The following is a 17,228-nucleotide window of genomic DNA, read 5'->3' on the forward strand; positions in this document are numbered from 1 at the left end:
TGGTACGCCAGAAGCGGCTTAGTCATGCTGGCCACATGACCCAGAAGCTGTACGCCGGCTCCCTTCGCCAGTAAAGCGAGATGAGTGCCGCAACCCCAGAGTCTGTCACGATTGGACCTAATGGTCAGGGGTCCCTTTACCTTTAGGGCAAAAATAATCAGACAGGACTTTGCCACTTTCCCTAGGAAGCTTGTGGGAGAGGCAGGGTGCTCCAAATGCCATCACTCACAGTCCTTGCAGAACTCTCCATTTTGGAATAGCCCTCAATGAGCTCCCCCACTTTCTCCAGACTCCCTCCTAGTTTCTCTACGGTTTCTCTTTGCTTCTGGCCGAATTGCCATCCGGCTCTGGAACCAGCTAGTACCACGTTTCCACCCTGTTGTGGTATGTAGTAAGGAGGGGAGAAACAGAACTGGGCATTTGGCCGTCTCGCTTTGTTTCAGAAGTTATCTGCACGGAAGGTTAAGGCTGTTCAGACCTAAACTTGGCCACTTGCAGGGAGCAGGGGTGAAATGAGAAGCAGCATTCATGGGTTTCTGAGTCATGGGCCATGAGACAGTTCTGACCCCTTTCTCCAGGAAATGGTTTGTTTGCTATTTAGGAGGCTATTGCTGGCCTGAACCGCTCCACAGCTGTGTTTTATCACGGCTGAGAATCTTAAACAGAGAGCAGGGGCAGCATATTGGCAAAGTGCTCAGCGAGCATATATCTCAGTCTTTGGCTGCCCACATTAAATCACATTACCCAAAATTTATGTTTCAGATGTGCATTTTTCTGCATGATGTGGGGCACTGTGTCTAAGCTGCCCTGAGTATTTGTTCTGCTGAAGAGCTTTTGGGGCTGGGTGGCTATAGAACAGGGGTCAGCAAACTTCTTCAGCAGGGGGCCGGTCCACTGTCCCTCAGACCTTGTGGGGGGCCAGACTATTTTTTTGGGGGGGACAAATGAATTCCAATGCCCCACAAATAACCCAGAGATGCATTTTAAATAACAGGACACATTCTACTCATGTAAAAACACCAGGCAGACCCCACAAATAACCCACAGATACATTTTAAATAAAAGGACACATTCTACTCTTGTGAAAACACTCTGACTGTCCACGAGCTGGATTTAGAAGGCGATTGGGCCGGATCTGGCCCCCGGGCCTTAGTTTGCCTACCCATGCTATAGAAGCTGAGTGAATTAGCATGCTTGCTCAATTCAAGTGCAATCTTTGGAATTTTCACAGATTTTGGATGCGTTAAGCAATTATTGTAGCAATAGATAAGACTGTGCAAGCTTCAAACGAAGTAGGAAAAGTAGAGGCAAGAAGTGATTTTTTTTTTTTTACCTGCTGAAATGTTTCTGTTTCAAAAAAATGCATTGTTGCACAAAATTAATTTGTGGCCTAATTTGTGTGCATGTATACAACACCAGTCAAGCTAGGAAATTTCAATGCTACAATTTAGTATATATATTTTTCAGGTGACTCTTCCATGGAAGCATTCTTTCATATATCATCTGAATGCTCACTTTTGGGGGCATGCAGAAATTAATTTTCAGGGCCTCATTTTCCCCTTGAAAATCCGAACAATTTAAAGGACGCATAAGCTGTTTGTTTGTTGTGTATTAAAAGGTTTTACATTGGGCGGGGATTCAATCCAGCTAAGTTGTTGCATGTGTGAAACGAGGTCCGCTTGCACAATAGGGGTTTCCCTCCCTCTCCTTCCCCTGTGCCCCCAAATCTACTCCGGAGGGTTGGGGGATAACAGATTAGAATAGATTTAGGGAATACATGGGGAAAGAGAACATGAAAAGTCTCATTGTATTCCTGGACTTCATTCCCCATTCACATACCCCACTTAAAATTATGTCAAATTCCACCCGTTTCAGCAAAAAGCAGTTTGCATGACATGCTTTTAAAAGGTTATGTTTGTGAAATACAAGTTGGCTCAGTCTGCAGAGCAGGAGACTCTTAATCTCAGGGTTGTGAGTTCCATCCCCATGTCGGGCAAAAGATCCCTGCATTGCTAGATGGCCCTTGTGGTCCTATCGAACTCTTATGATTCTTAAGTCAAGTATGCTGAATCAGTTTACAGTCACTGGAAAATTTTCTGGAAAAGCTTCTGCTTTCAACATTTCCCAGAAAAATCAACATCACTGGTGAGAGGTATGAAGGTCCAGAGCAGGCATGGGGAGAACTTTGGCCCTCCAGATTTTGCTGGACTAAAACCCTTTTTTAAAAAAAAGTTATGGATGTGTTTGCCACCCTGGGCTCCTCTGGGAGGAAGGGCGGGATATAACTTGAATAAATAAAACTCCCATTGTCCCTGGCCATTGGCCATGCTTGCTGGGGCCGATGGGAATTGTGGTTTAGCAATATCTGGAGGGCCAAAGGTTCCCCTCAAGTGGTCTACAGTTCATGCTGCAGATGCCATGGGATAATGCTTAATATCATGGGTAGGCAAACTAAGGCCCAGGGGCCGGATCCGGCCCAGTCGCCTTCTGAATCTGGCCCACGGACGGTCCAGGAATCAGCATGTTTTTACCTGAGTAGAATGTGTGCTTTTATTTAAAATGCATCTCTCGGTTATTTGTGGAGCATAGGAATTCGTTCATTTCCCCGCCCAAAAAATATAGTCTGGCCCCTCACAAGGTCTGAGGGACAGTGGACCGGCCCCCTGCTGGAAAAGTTTGCTGACCCCTGCTTAATATGGTCCTAAGGCAAGTGTCAAAGTTCTTACTAATGAAGCTAAGCATTGAGCTACCTAGATGGAGAACTATAAGGTATGCTTTGGAGGAAGAATATTGGTGTAAATGCAATTATAATAATAGTTTTATTGGGGCAATTGGAAGAGGGCAAGGGAAGCAATGAGGGTCCCAACATATATGGAGAAGGGGGGAGTTTCCTTTCGCCTTTCTAAGCAGCTTGGCAGATGGGAGAAGGAGAGCCTTTCGCCTGCTAAGCAGCTGTGCCCTGGACAGCTGCAATCCATTTGACATGAACTATAGATCCACCTCTTAAAGCCAAAGCATAGGAGTGTTCCCTAGGGCCCAGCCAACTCTGTCAGGTTGTGCCCTTCCACAACAACCGTTTTGTATTGCAAATTGGCGTTTGTTGCACAAGTGGACTACTGAGCAATTAAAACGCGCGCATAGAATTGCATCTGGAGTGTGTGCTGCTGCAGAATATGTACAAGAAGTTTGCAACTTGTATAGTAATCACTCCTAGTCAGTTCTGGCAAAACTCTATTCTAACTTCAGGGGGTCAGCTTTGAAATATAACCTGCACTGCATAGAGAAGAAAACACACAGGGTATATGAAGTGCTAAAGGGAGACTCTGGGTGGAATTCTAAGCAGCTTTCTCTTGAGTAATGTATTTTTCTGTGTCATTATACATGGTGGCTGCAGTTTCGTGCCATCTTTACAAGGTGGTCAGGAAAGAAAAACCTCTAGTAAATAAGGGTTATTGGCATCCTGATATGATGCAGTTATCCTGGATTTTTGGCCACAGCTATTTTGCTATAGCTCCCGTCCAGTCTTTCAATCTGCAGGTGTCCTCAGAGGCTAGCTACGCCATGCCAATTGTCGTACCCACCAATATTTTGTGGCAAAATGTGTCTGTTCTATACTTTTATGTTGTGCCAAACGCATCTTCTCTTTCATGCATGAGAAACCTCTTCTAGGATGTATTTTATAGGCAAACTGCCTATAAATTGAAAACTGCCCTGAGGTTGCCCTGAGTGCATGTTGCATTAGTCTTAACCTAGGAAATGGCAAATATGCCCAGGGGATTCATGTCTCTCACCTGTTGTCTCTGAAGTCACAATGCACTTCCTTTCACATGGATAAATCCCAGTTAAGTGGCAATCAATCATGACCCATCATAATAGATCTCATTATAATGCGCACAATGTGTGCATATAGTTTGGTTGTTACGTTCAGGCTCTAGATTGTGTCTATATTTTCTGAATGTAACCACCAAGTAAAAAATTATTATTAAAATAAACCAAACATCTGACATTCAATTCCTGATTGGCCAAGAGAGACCCAAAGGAAAATACAGTGGTACCTCAGGTTAAGTACTTAATCCGTTCCGGAGGTCTGTTCTTAACCTGAAACTGTTCTTAACCTGAAGCACCACTTTAGCTAATGGGGCCTCCTGCTGCCACCGCACCGCTGGAGCACGATTTCTGTTTTCATCCTGAAGCAAAGTTCTTAACCCGAGGTAATATTTCTGGGTTAGTGGAGTCTGTAACCTGAAGCATATGTAACCTGAGGTACCGCTGTATCACTTTTCATTGTCTCTTTTTGGAAATGAGAAGGTTTTTTCTCTCTCTCTCTCTCTCTCTCTCTGTGTGTGTGTGTGTGTGTGTGAGAGAGAGAGAGAGAGAGAGAGAGAGAGTTAGAAATCACCCATCTGGGGGAAATGCTGTCTATCATGGACCAATCCAGTTGTGGATATATGAATGCTGATTCATACATTCTAGAAACCTTACGGCTGGTTCAGCAAATGACCATCAATGTAGAGACAGAGCAGAAAATTAGAATTTATGTGCCTCGCTTGCTCTGCTTTCTTTCCTAAGCTGTGTTCATTGATGTCTGTCTGTCTGTCTCCGTCTCCATCTCCATGTTTACCAATACAAATATCTCTTTCAGTTAAAAGCTTGAGACGAGTGTAATACTGCAAGTTCAACTCCTAACCCCACATGGTAAAATAATCTTACTGGCCTGGAAAGCAAGGACCACAACAGTAGAGAGTGGAGTCTGTTGGTGTGGGGGCCCTTCTGAATTATTTCTTCCAAAGGAAATTCATACACTGGAAGCTACATTGTAGTAGCCATTTAGAGATCTAATTCTATTTGTGGCATATTACGGAGGCATATTACTGGGGGACGCAGGTGGCGCTGTGGGTTAAAGCCTCAGCGCCTAGGGCTTGCCGATCGAAAGGTCGGCGGTTCGAATCCCTGCGGCAGGGTGCGCTCCCGCTGCTCGGTCCCAGCGCCTGCCAACCTAGCAGTTCGAAAGCACCTCCGGGTGCAAGTAGATAAATAGGGACCGCTTACCAGCGGGAAGGTAAACGGCGTTTCCGTGTGCGGCTCTGGCTCTGGCTCTGGCTCTGGCCAGAGCAGCGATGTCACGTTGGCCACGTGACCCGGAAGTGTCTCCGGACAGCGCTGGCCCCTGGCCTCTTAAGTGAGATGGGCGCACAACCCCAGAGTCTGTCAAGACTGGCCCGTACGGGCAGGGGTACCTTTACCTTTACTTTACCTTACGGAGGATTAGATTACCGGTAGTCAATACCTACCAACCACAGAAGCCTGAAACTTTCAGGTGAGGAGGTTTGTGATGGAAGAAGCTACATTTATCTATATAAGTTCTCAGAAGTTGCCCGCCAGCCCACACGTCTTCAAAAAAATAGTCATTTATAGGACGTCAAAATCGCCTGCAAGGGAATAGAACAGCCAAGTCTCCTTTTTCTGCTTGGTTGCTTGGAAACAATTCTTATTTCCTACAGACAATTGGGGGATTGGCTGTTTATAAACATGGCGTAATGATTTTAATGCTTGACTGCTAAGACACAGAAAAGGCTGTAGTTCTCTGTGCTGTTTAGTTATTCCAAAAGCTGCTGGTGTATTTAGACAATTGTTTTAACCACTTCCATCAGATAATGGTAGGCTTCCACTCAACACCCCCTCTCCACCCCCAACATACTCATTTTTAGAAGGGGTCAGATTCTGCGTTGGCGAGTGTGAGGGAGCTTTAGCTGGCTAGTACAGAAATAAATAGCGTAAGTTAATTTGCATAGGTTATTTTCACTTCCACCCTTCCACTAAGGAATATTAAACATGAGGATGATCCTACTTTATCTTCACAACAAGTGAGGTGAGGTAGGCTAGGCTAGGCTATGCAATTGTGATTCGTGCCCACAAACACTCAGCAACCTTAATGGTAGAGTAGAAATGCAAAGCCAGGCTGCAGATGAAAAGTCAAGAGAAAGAAAGAGTGAGCTCATTGCTTGTTCTTAGGTACTGGAATGGAGTCACCCTTGACATACCATTTTCATTTTCATAATTTGCATTATTTACCCACCCGCCCCCATCCCAAATCCTGAGTATATTCCTGGCAGGGGGTGTCTAGAGATAATGAAGATTAATTCACTGGGCTTTGTAGCAAGCACCCTCAATTTATACCAGGCTCTTGGGTGCATGATTTAAACATTCACAGTTCAGAAGAAAATGCTCTGCCTAATATACTTTTTCCCAAGAATCTAGGAACCAAAGTATCAAAAGATGTTTGTTCAGACAAATATCCTAATATGTGGCAGGTTCAATGTGCAAAGCCCACTGTGTTCCTGGAAGGTTGGAAAACAAGAGGGCTTCAATGCTGTTGAGGAAGCAATGGAAACTAAAAGTTTCAAAGACCAGCCTTCCCCCCAGGTCTGTTGCTCACGCACATAGCCTGTCAATAGCTTTGCCGTTCAGAATTTTATTTAGTCAACCTTAAGCAGGTTGAAGTCTGTTCCAGGCAGTGCTGTGGATAATTTCTCAGAAAGCGCCTTTGGGGAGAAGAAAGAGGCACTGGCAGCTGTGTCCACATCCTCCTAACTGAGGGTACTTCCCTTGACCTCAGAGTGATCTTTGACCAAGTAACTTAATTAACTCTGTGCCTTAGTTGTTCCCCTTTCAAATATACTGCCCTGCTTTATGAAGATAATGCACAAGGATATGCATGTTTTCAGATGCAGGGTGCAGAAAGTGTGGTCTGGAGAAGAAACTAAGGTGCTATAGACAAGGTTGGCAGTGGGAACTACAGTTTTCAAAACACCACTTTGAAAACGTAAGCTGAGAGTGTTCTCTAACCTGCACAATTCCTCCTTGATTGGTTCACTGTGAGTAAATCGGAGAAGACAGAGCTGCTTACTTGCACAGAGCTTCTTTGTCATGGGAATCACTTGAAAAGTTGAGGGTATCTACTGTTTTGTTGATTGTATGAGTAATTCAGCTTGGTAATATCCTGTTCACACTTTTCCACCTGCCGAGCATTGATATGATGGGTGAATGGCATGCTACTCATTAAAGTGCGTTGGATTTAGATGTTGACTGAAAATAGCAATCTGCCACCACATTTACCATTTGTTCCTTTGCTCATTGGTTAGCAGTCTTTTTGGAACATGATAGAATGATATGGCTTCACTGATCCTGTGAACTGCCTGATGTCATCCCTGGTGTTTTGCGATCCTTTTCATCAAATGGAAGCACACAACTGCCCAGTTGTATCATTTCCTCTTTTAGGAATGACAGCTTATCTCTTTCAGAACTGATTTGAAGTAACAATATAAAGGAGCAAGATGAGGTCAACAGGGTTTTGTGCCGAAATCTTAAACACCAGGAGATACCACCCCTCCACCCAAATTGTTCCTTAATCCTAAGGTGATTGTGGGTGTTGCACAACAACTGGGAATTTAGTTTATGTAGATCAATGCACACCTTTCTTATTTACTCTCGGAGGCCTTGTGAAACTGTTCCAAGCATCCCTTCCTGAAGTGCTGATTCAATAGAGTAGCGATTGCCAGCACCAGTATGGAATGCTCTGCAATAGCCAAAACCAGGCGATGCAGCCTTCAAACAGCTTGACTTCACCCCCAAAGGCACACTCTTCCACTGTCTCCCGAGACAGACGGATGCTCCAAGCCAAAGGATGCCCAGGTGATCTCCACCAGTGCCATACCTGGCTTAAGTTAATGCTTCATGTTTAGGAACCGGCTGAGTATCTCATCCCAGGTCTGCAGGCAGCGAATGTGTGGCAAGGGCCCGATATATTGCCCCATCTGCATGATGTTGGGCCTTCAACTATTACAGCAACGCCATGGATTGTAACCACAGGAAAGCTACTCTCATGCCATGGTTTTAAATGGAATGTGGGTCTGGGAGGTGGGGAGGGCAAGATCCTGTTGGAGGGAGGAAATGAGAACAAAAGGGAGAACCAAACAGCTCTGTGGAGATGTAGAGAAGGCAGGGGGAAGCTTTGCTTCATGGTTCCAAGGCATGAGCAGGCATTCGGTCATCCTAATGAAAAGGCCACTGTGTGCTCTGGGATGGGATAGGAGAGGCTAAATAACAAAGCGGCTCTCTGAGGAAAATATGGCTTGTGTTTTATTATTTGAGCTCTGTTAGCATGGAAGCCTTGCATATGCAACACATTAAGATGAGGCAAGCTCTGCACCATATTGAGAGCAGTCCATAGTTTGAATTGCCCGATAAAAAATACTTTCCCGTTGAGGATATTGATATATTTGCTATGGTTATATCAAATAAAACTGAGCTTGCAACGTGCCTTCTAACAGAGCGGCTGGACTTAGATTCCCTTATCCATACTGTGCAGAGTGTTTTGCAGTCCTTGTTCCACATTCTAATTGATGTATATGGTAAGTGGCCTTGGTTTCTCATAACTGGATTCTTATTTTATAGGTGTTCTGTCTTGTGAGTTAAATAAAGCTTTGGGGTAATTTGAATCCATGTCTTAAGTACTTGTAGCTTTCTCCATAGCTCATGGTTCATATGTTCAACTCTTGCCTGTTAAAAGCTTTTATACACATGAGGCTTATCTCATAATGGAAATGTAAAACCTATACTCACTGCCCCAAATGTACACTTGCTTTTTAACATGGTTCTCATGCTTTCTGCCCTTTCTGAATAATGATTGCATTAGGCATCAGGGGCCCTGTCAGAAACTCAAACGTGCTTCTTAAATGTTGGTTGTGAAATACGGTTTGAAGGGATAGCTGAACATTGGTTGTTTGAAGGAAAACATCATAGAATAGGTTTGTTCAGCTTCTCCTTCGAACAGTAACGCTGTGATATGTTGTGTAATGCTCCAAGGATTTCTGATATACGGATCTGAGAACGCACGTTTGGAAAACCAAACCACTTCTGTTTGACAAGAAGTCATTGTGGAGGAGAGACGGGTGACAATTTTTTACATGTGCAATAGTTGTGCACGTGTAAAAACTACATGCACATGGTACACCAACAAGCTCATGGTTCCTACATATCTTTGGCCACAGGAAGTGGGCAGCATTTTCAGGGGAGTGTTACACCAACCCCCCAGGCCTGCCCACTGTGGTTGTGCACTGGGTGAGGGAACAGAGCCGGGGGGAGGGGGCTCCAGAAGAATAGTTAATTGTCCCTCTCATCCTACCCAATAATCATTCTCTGCAAATGTAGCTCCACCCCCCTTCTACTTAGAAAGCAGATAGTTGGGAACACCTATCTCAAAGAAACCCCGGCCTAGCTAGATACCATATTTTTCACTCTATAAGACGCACTTTTCCCCTCCTAAAAAGTAAGGGGAAATGTGTGTGCGCCTTATGGAGCGAATGCAGGCTGCGCAGCTATCTCAGAAGCCAGAACAGCAAGAGGGATCGGTGTGCAGTGATCCCTCTTGCTCTTCTGGCTTCGGGGATAACCACAACAAAGCCTCTTGAGCGTAGCTGGAGCGCTCCTCCCTTTTCGCTCAAGAGGCTTTGCATTGCTTTTGCTGAAGCCAGAAGAGCAAGAGGGATCGGTGTGCAGCGAACTAGGTGTGTCTTATGGTCGGGTGCGTCTTATAGAGCAAAAAAATACAGTAGCTTCTTTCCTCTATTTCCTAACAAAAAGAGAGTAAAAATGTTAGACAGCTGTGAATCCTGGCAAGGAACCAGGAAGTGAAATACAGTGGTACCTCAGGTTAAGTACTTAATTCGTTCTAGAGGTCCGTTCTTAACCTGAAACTGTTCTTAACCTGAAGCACCACTTTAGCTAATGGGGCCTCCCGCTGCTGCCATGTGATTTCTGTTCTCATCCTGAAGCAAACTTTTTAACCCAAGGTACTATTTCTGGGTTAGCAGAATCTGTAACCTGAAGTGCATGTAACCCGAGGTGCCACTGTATGTCTCTTACAGTCCTTCATTCTGCAGCTCAACTTTCCTAGGCTTCCATGTAAAATCTCCCTTGCCTCTCCTCTCTTTCTCTGTTCCCTGCTGCCAGATGTTCCTCCAAGGCTGGTAGGGACTGTTTTTTGCTTGGAGTAAAATATGTTCACCAGTACGAGAATGCCTCGTGCTACATCCCATGCCCAGGACCTCACTTTGCTTGACTGGAAACGTAGCCTTGCCACAGGTCACGTGGCGAGCTGGAGGTCACGTGATTTGCAAGCCTGCCCTTAGCCAGGCGGGTGTTAAGCTTTTCTTCCTTGCTTCAGAATGTGTGTAATCAGAGCAACCCTGTGCTGCTTTTCTGCTTAATTCCTGACCTCCTTTGGATTTTAGCACTGGGCCTCCCCGGAACGCTTAAGCTGTTCAGATGTTTCAAACGCAGTGTGGCTGTGGCTACAAAAAAACAACAACTGTTTTGTATGTTGGAATGACTGGCTATGGACCTTCCAATTTTGGTGTTCCTGCCGGGAGAAGCAGGTGCATGCTCTTGGGAACGACTAATAAAGCAGTAAATAAAAAGTGGGGTTTTTAGTGTCGTGTCAGAAGGGAGCTTTGAGAGAATCCACACCAGCAACTTCATTTTAGCAATTGTGGCAAAGTCTAGTGAATGGACTCTGTTTACATTATATTTGGCTTGTAAACAGCCGCTTAACTTGGTTGCCTGTGGCAAGTATGAATTCTTGGCAATCAAGCAGGGGTGTTTTCGCAAGATGAAAATCAGCATGTGGCACTTGGTTTTTCTTTGCTTTTGACCCTTTGTGGCAATAATATACTGTATCTAATACAGTGGTACCTCAGGTTACATATGCTTCAGGGTACAGACGCTTCAGGTTACAGACTCCGCTAACCCAGAAATATTACCTCGGGTTAAGAACTTTGCTTCAGGATGAGAACAGAAATCGTGCTCCGGCGGCGCAGTGGCAGCGGGAGGCCCCATTAGCTAAAGTGGTGCTTCAGGTTAAGAACAGTTTCAGGTTAAGAACGGACCTCCGGAACAAATTAAGTACTTAACCCAAGGTACCACTGTATAGGTACATCTCGACACACCTAGTATCTGTGGGCTACTAATGTTTGTGACTTTATTTGCAAGGCTGAAGTAGTCACTGGGGCTATGGATCTCCACGGTTTTTATCCTTCATGGATGAAATTGGCTAGTTTTTCACGCTTCGTGTGGAAGCTTCTTGTGCCCCCACGCAGTATGCATGTTTCAGACCCGCTTCCATATCTTCGCAGATTTATGACTTCCTCCATTTTACATAATTTGTGCGTATTCCGTGTGGTGTATTTGGAAATCTAATGTGGCTTGTTGTGTGGCACTGAGACTAGGCTGCAAAAATGCATTCTTGGAAAATGAACATCATTTGCATACTGTGATGCCTCCTCCCATAGGCTGATTTTTAACCCCCTGCCCTTTAAATAAAGAAACCTTTATTTACCTTGTTTGTTCAACAGCTCCCTGGATGATGCGACGCTTTGCACTGTAAATAAATAGCTGTGGAGATGCTGTGGCAGAACTAACAGCTTGCTTTGAGTTAGCGAGGTTTTTCTGTGCTGCTGTTATGATTCTGATTCTGCAGCAGAAGAAGGAGAAGGAGAAGAAGAAGAAAGAATTGGGCACAGCTGTTGCTCGCAGATACAGATGAGGGATTTTGTTAAATTAGGATGCTAACTTTGATTAGAATTGAAGAGAAATAAAGCACCCATGGAAGTGGGATGATCTTGTGCTCCAACATGGAAAATATTTCCCAAGGCTATTGGAAGTGAGGAGCACACAATAGACTGCATGACACACTTGCCTGATACATCTGTACATGCTAGCAGAATCCTTCCCTTGGTGACTGTCTAAGTAGGGCTTCTTCCCGAAGATGCAGCTTGCGGCCAATGTAGCTGCTTTGCCTGTTGATGTCTCCTTGAACAGAAAGGGTACTGCAAGGAGTCCCTGTTGTGGGTGGCTGCCAATGGGTGCTGCCTAGTGACTCCTTGTTTATGAAATGTCCTCCCTTGTGCGGTGTGTCTTATCTCCCTCATTAAAATCTATGTGGAATTTTGGGACGCGGGTGGTGCTGTGGGTTAAACCACAGAGCCTAGGACTTGCCGATCAGAAGGTCGGCGGTTCAAATCCCCACAACGGGGTGAGCTCCGGTTGCTCGGTCCCTGCTCCTACCAACCTAGCAGTTTGAAAGCACATCAAAGTGCAAGTAGATAAATAGGTACTGCTCCGGCGGGAAGGTAAACGGCGTTTCCATGCGCTGCTCTGGTTCGCCAGAAGCAGCTTAGTCATCCTGGCCACATGACCCGGAAGCTGTAAGCCGGCTCCCTCGGCCAGTAAAGCGAGGTGTTAGATAACTGAAACAGCCTTTGAAACCCCCCAGGCGTATTCTGCACCTGGCTATCGGCCACTTGTGACCAAGCGAAGATGCCCGGGCGCCAGGATGGGGCCTGACGTCTCCATCACCTGGAGGTGCATGCCTGGGGATCCTCGGATCTTGACTGTTTTCACACAGTAGCAACACATCCTGTAGAATCATATCCATTATATTTTATCTACACAATCAGAGTGAATTTCAGGAACCAAAAAGTCTTATTGAAAAAATACAACTTTTGAGCCTTCTGGCCACCAAAATGGCAACTAGGCATTCTGTTTTGGTGACTGTTAAGCCTGGTTTAATTAGCCATTTGGCACCTAAATTACATATCTGAGTTCTAACACTGAGCTGAACCTAGACCTTACTTAGCTGGGAGGATGTTTTTAAATGTTTGTGTTGTTTTGCATTTTTATTGTTTGTTGCCCTGGAGTTCTTTGGGAAGGAAGGGAGGGAGGGATTGTTATTTTGAAAAATAATATAGAGGTGTCCTACATTGTGCCTGTTGGAATATATAGGGAGACACCTCCTTTCCTGCGTCATACACTATACAGTGGTACCTCAGGTTACATACCTTTCAGGTTACAGACTCCGCTAACCCAGAAATAGTGCTTCAGGTTAAGAACTTTGCTTCAGGATGAGAACGGAAATCGGGCTCCGGCAGTGGGAGGGCCCATTAGCTAAAGTGGTGCTTCAGGTTAAGAACAGTTTCAGGTTAAGAACGGACCTCCGGAACGAATTAAGTACTTAACCTGAGGTACCACTGTACCTTGAAAGCACATTCAAAGAAAATCCTTTCCCTCAAAGAATTCTGGGCACTGTAGTTTTTCCCCTCGCAGAGTTACGATTCCCCTCGGCCTTTAACAACCTGCAGTGCCCAGAAACCTTTGAAGGGGAAAATTGTCCTTCACATGTGCTTTAAAGTTATAGTGTGTACACAACCGCAGAGCGGCACACATTACACGAAGCAGGCTCTTCAGGAGATAAAGTGTGTTTGCTTTGCAGAAAACAAGCCTTAGATACACAGAAGGCAAAAATCTTCTCCTCCAGGGAAGCTTCTCATTCCATTGGTGGTGGCCAGTCACTAGTTCCACTGCTTTGGGTTAGTGCTTGGCTGAGTCTGTCCATGCTGCAATCTTTTTACAAAAGGGCCCTTCTCTAATGGGAGAAAGACAAACGACGGCCACTTTGCTTGCTAAGGGTTATTAATAGATGGAACAGGGGAAGAAATAGTGTTTAAAAAGGTTTCTGAAGCAATGGGCTTTTCATAGGTTAGCTTTCGTAGCCTCAAATGTATGTTTGTGAAAAGTGGAATGAGGGGATGCGACTTGTTCTCTGTTGGCATAAGCAGATGCTCATCATCTCTCTCTCTCTCTCTTTTTCTCCTTTCTTAGTCCCTGTTGCTCTTGGCTCTCGTGGGAGCTGTCTTTCTGGGCCTCAACCTGGTATTCCTTGGTATTTATCTGATCTGTCTGTGCTGCTGCAAGAGGGAGGAGGAGTCCGAGACGAAGAGGCCCAATTCGTGCTGCATCACCTGGACTGCTGTGGTCGCCGGCCTCATCTGTTGGTGAGTTCATTTGGAGCCTAGAGAGCAGAAGGCCCATGGGTGATGGAGCGGGTGGGTTCACTATTAGGGTTTCCACCTTTGTACTGACAAAAAATATAATGTGGGGCCTCTCCCTGCCCCCCAATCTGGTACTGCATTGACTTCAAAGTAACCCATTGCAATCTATTGCAGCCTAATAAGATGGCTCCTCTGGAATTTGTCACACACGCATGTGCCAACGAATGTGTAAATCTGTCTGTGCTTGGCTACCCAGAGCTTAAATATATGACCTTTTACACAAGCGAGGAGCCACCGCAGAAAAGGCCCCGTTCTCACGTTGCCACCCTTTGGATATCTCGTGGAGGAGGCACCTGAAGAAGGGCCTCAAATCATGGCCACAGAGTCCAGGTTGGTTGACATGGAGAGAGGACGTCCTCGAGGCATTGTGGTCCCGAGCCATTCAAGGCTTTATAGGTAAACACCAGCTCTTTGAATTGGGCCCGGAACTTAATTGGCCACCAGGATCGGTGTACAGTGGTACCTCTGGTTACGAACTTAATTCGTTCTGGAGGTCCGTTCTTAACCTGAAACTGCCACCGTGCTGCCGGTGTGCAATTTCTGTTCTCATCCTGAGGTAAAGTTCTTAACCCAAGGTACTACTTCCAGATTAGAGGAGTCTGTAACCTGAGGTGTTTGTAACCTGAGGTACCACTGTAATACGCTCAGAGGTCAAGTTCCACCTTGGAAAACTGCCTGTAGGCCATAATGCGTGGCACACGCCTCTGTTTTATCACATGCACACATGGCAGCTCACACTCCGTTTGTCCTATTGTATTTCTCTCACCCTTAAAGAAACAAAGGTTCCACAAGGGAAAGGGAGACAGTTCAGCTACTGTTTCAGTGCCTGTTTTGCTAAAGGGCATGGTTTGACAGCTTCCTATTCCTTGAGCCAAAGACTCATGTTTCATCTTCCACCACCAGTCCCCTAGTTTGGACATTGCAATTCAATGCTCTTGAAGGCCCTTCCCTGTCTGGCTCAAGAGGAGCGAGCATGCTGTGCGCATTTGCAGATGCTCCTGGGTGCCTCACTTTAATCGCTGTTTCCTCGAGAGGGCTTCTTTGCTCCAGTATTCATTCCTCTTTGGGCTAATCCCAAGAGGAGGAGGGAGATGGGGGTGTGGAGGAGTCCTTTAGCTTTTAATCCCACCACTAAGCAGATGGCACAGCTGGCTGTCCAGGGTCACGTGAGGCTTGAGGTTAATTGTGTATGGAGTCTGACTCAAAGGAGGGAGAGCAGGGTTGGTGGTCCCTGGGTTCTGGTCTATTGCTTTCTCTCCATTGCCCATACCTCTCCAGGATGAAGAATACTTTTCATCTATAGCAGTGGTTCTCAACCTGTGGGTCCCCAGATGTTGTTGGACTACAACTCCCATCATCCCTGAGCTCTGGCCTTGCTAGCTAGGGGTGATGGGTGTTGTAGTTCAACAACATCTGGGGACCCACAGGTCGAGAAAGGCTGATCTAGAGGCTTCCTGTATGTCTAGGGTGGTATTTCATCTCTCGGTTGGTTGAGCAAGTCCAGAGGTAGATACTGCATGTGGCAAGGAATCGTAATGTCATCTTTTCATAGAAGAACAGAGGCCACTGGTGGACTATCTGTCAAATTATAATTCTTGTATAAAATCACTTGCAGAATTTGATATAGGGGGAAGAATGTAGAGAACGGATTTGGGGGGGCTTAGAAAATAAGTGTAGATGTGTTTTAAAGCAGCTATTAAGGGGGAATTAAAAAAAATCAGGGAAGGAGGAATGGGAAGTCAAGGGGGGGGATCCTAATAAATACAACTGGAGTTATGTAATAAATTGGAAGATTTAATAAAAACCATTATAGAAAGAAATCGTCACTTCACCCTAAGTTAAAGTAACTGATAATAAGCCCAGCCCACTTCTCGCCCCACCTGACCCCAATGATGTAGGCAAGTGATGTTAGCACAGGTCATAGCTACATCACAGAATTGCAAAGTCCAGGGGCAGAAACCTGCAACCCTGCGATGTCATAGATGGTGCCAGACTACAGCTCCCATCTTCCCTGACATTTGGCCATGCTAACTGGGGCTAATGGGAGTTGGAGTCCCTCAACGTGTAGAGCGCCACAGGTTCTCCATCCTGCATCAAGTCTACCCACCGCAGAACCTTCCAAACACTCCTAAAAAAAAAAAAATCTAATGGTTGAACGTGTATACAATATAAGGCATCAACCGAGGAGTTATGCGGCTGTTAGTGCCGCTGCTGCAAGTCGTTGGAGGCCAATGCGCTTCACTAGTGTTGCGTGTTGCATGCAATCATTGGCATGAGCATCGTTGGTTGTTCCCTGAATTGGTGGAGCTTATTGGATGCAATGAGAAACTGAGCCTTTAGTTCAGGGGTTCTCAAAGGGTGCGGCAGGAGAGGATGGCAAGTGTGGCAGGAGGATCCAAGAACAACCAAAGAAATATTTAAACATTTCAGTGTAGTGTTGCATAGAACATTATCAAAATAAAATAAACAATAATTTGCAGAATATGGATAAATATCTTTTCAAAATGCAGCTCTGCCATGAGTTGTTTTTTTGTATTTCTTACCAATAAAAAAATTGGTACGACCTGAGCAATTTTTTTATTCTGAAAAGTGTGGCCCAGAGGGGAAAAAACCTGCTTTGGTGTCACCAGCCCAGTACTCTGCCAAATACTCTGTGGAATACTCTGTCAAAAAAGATCAATCAGTTGCTTTCTGTTTCAACTTTTAAACGCCTTCTAGATTCTCCCCCCCCCCCCCACCGCCGCCTTTCTGTCAGGCTTATGCAGGCAATAAATAATGCATCTTTCCATTAATAGTTTGCTGGTTTCTGTTTTTAACTTTTTGTATGTGTGGTGGTTTGTTTTTTAATTGGATGGTTTCATATATAATTGTTGTAAACACTCTTGAATTTTTATGAATGTAAAATTCATAAATATGTAAATATGTATGTAAATATTTTTTTTATATAAATACGTAAAACAGAAAGACAAGGAGTGCTTTGACTTGATCAAGCCATACCAGCATCTGTTGTGGCGTGTGTGTACACACACACACACAGCACAGCACAGCACAGTTGCCAGTTAATTTAGCTTTTGGGGGCGGGGGATTGTATCTTGGTAAAATAATCAGTGCAAGTGAAACTCATCAATTTTCCCTGAGATGGGGGAAATGTTTAGTTGCTGAGATGCCGCCTTGCCTTCAAAGGGGTCCCCTTTCTCTCTGCTCCCCCAATTTAGGGCTGGGGTGCCCACCTGCCTTCCTAATGGCAGCTACAGTTTGTTGTGTCCCTGTGTTGGCTGCTCC

At 45.2% G+C, this 17,228-nt stretch overlaps 1 protein-coding gene across 2 annotated transcripts in view; it reads left to right on the forward strand.

Moving 5' to 3' along the window:
* Window positions 1-17,228, forward strand: part of TTYH2 (tweety family member 2) — an 81,188-nt gene that overhangs the window by 20,969 nt on the left and 42,991 nt on the right. For both annotated transcript variants that reach the window (XM_079965506.1, XM_079965505.1), the window contains exon 2: window positions 13,717-13,889. In XM_079965506.1, the coding sequence (XP_079821632.1) occupies window positions 13,717-13,889 (173 nt within the window). The remainder of the gene's footprint in view (window positions 1-13,716; window positions 13,890-17,228) is intronic.

The sequence above is a fragment of the Podarcis cretensis genome (genome assembly GCF_951804945.1).
Source record: "Podarcis cretensis genome assembly, chromosome: 2".
NCBI classification, from domain to species: Eukaryota; Metazoa; Chordata; class Lepidosauria; order Squamata; family Lacertidae; genus Podarcis; species Podarcis cretensis.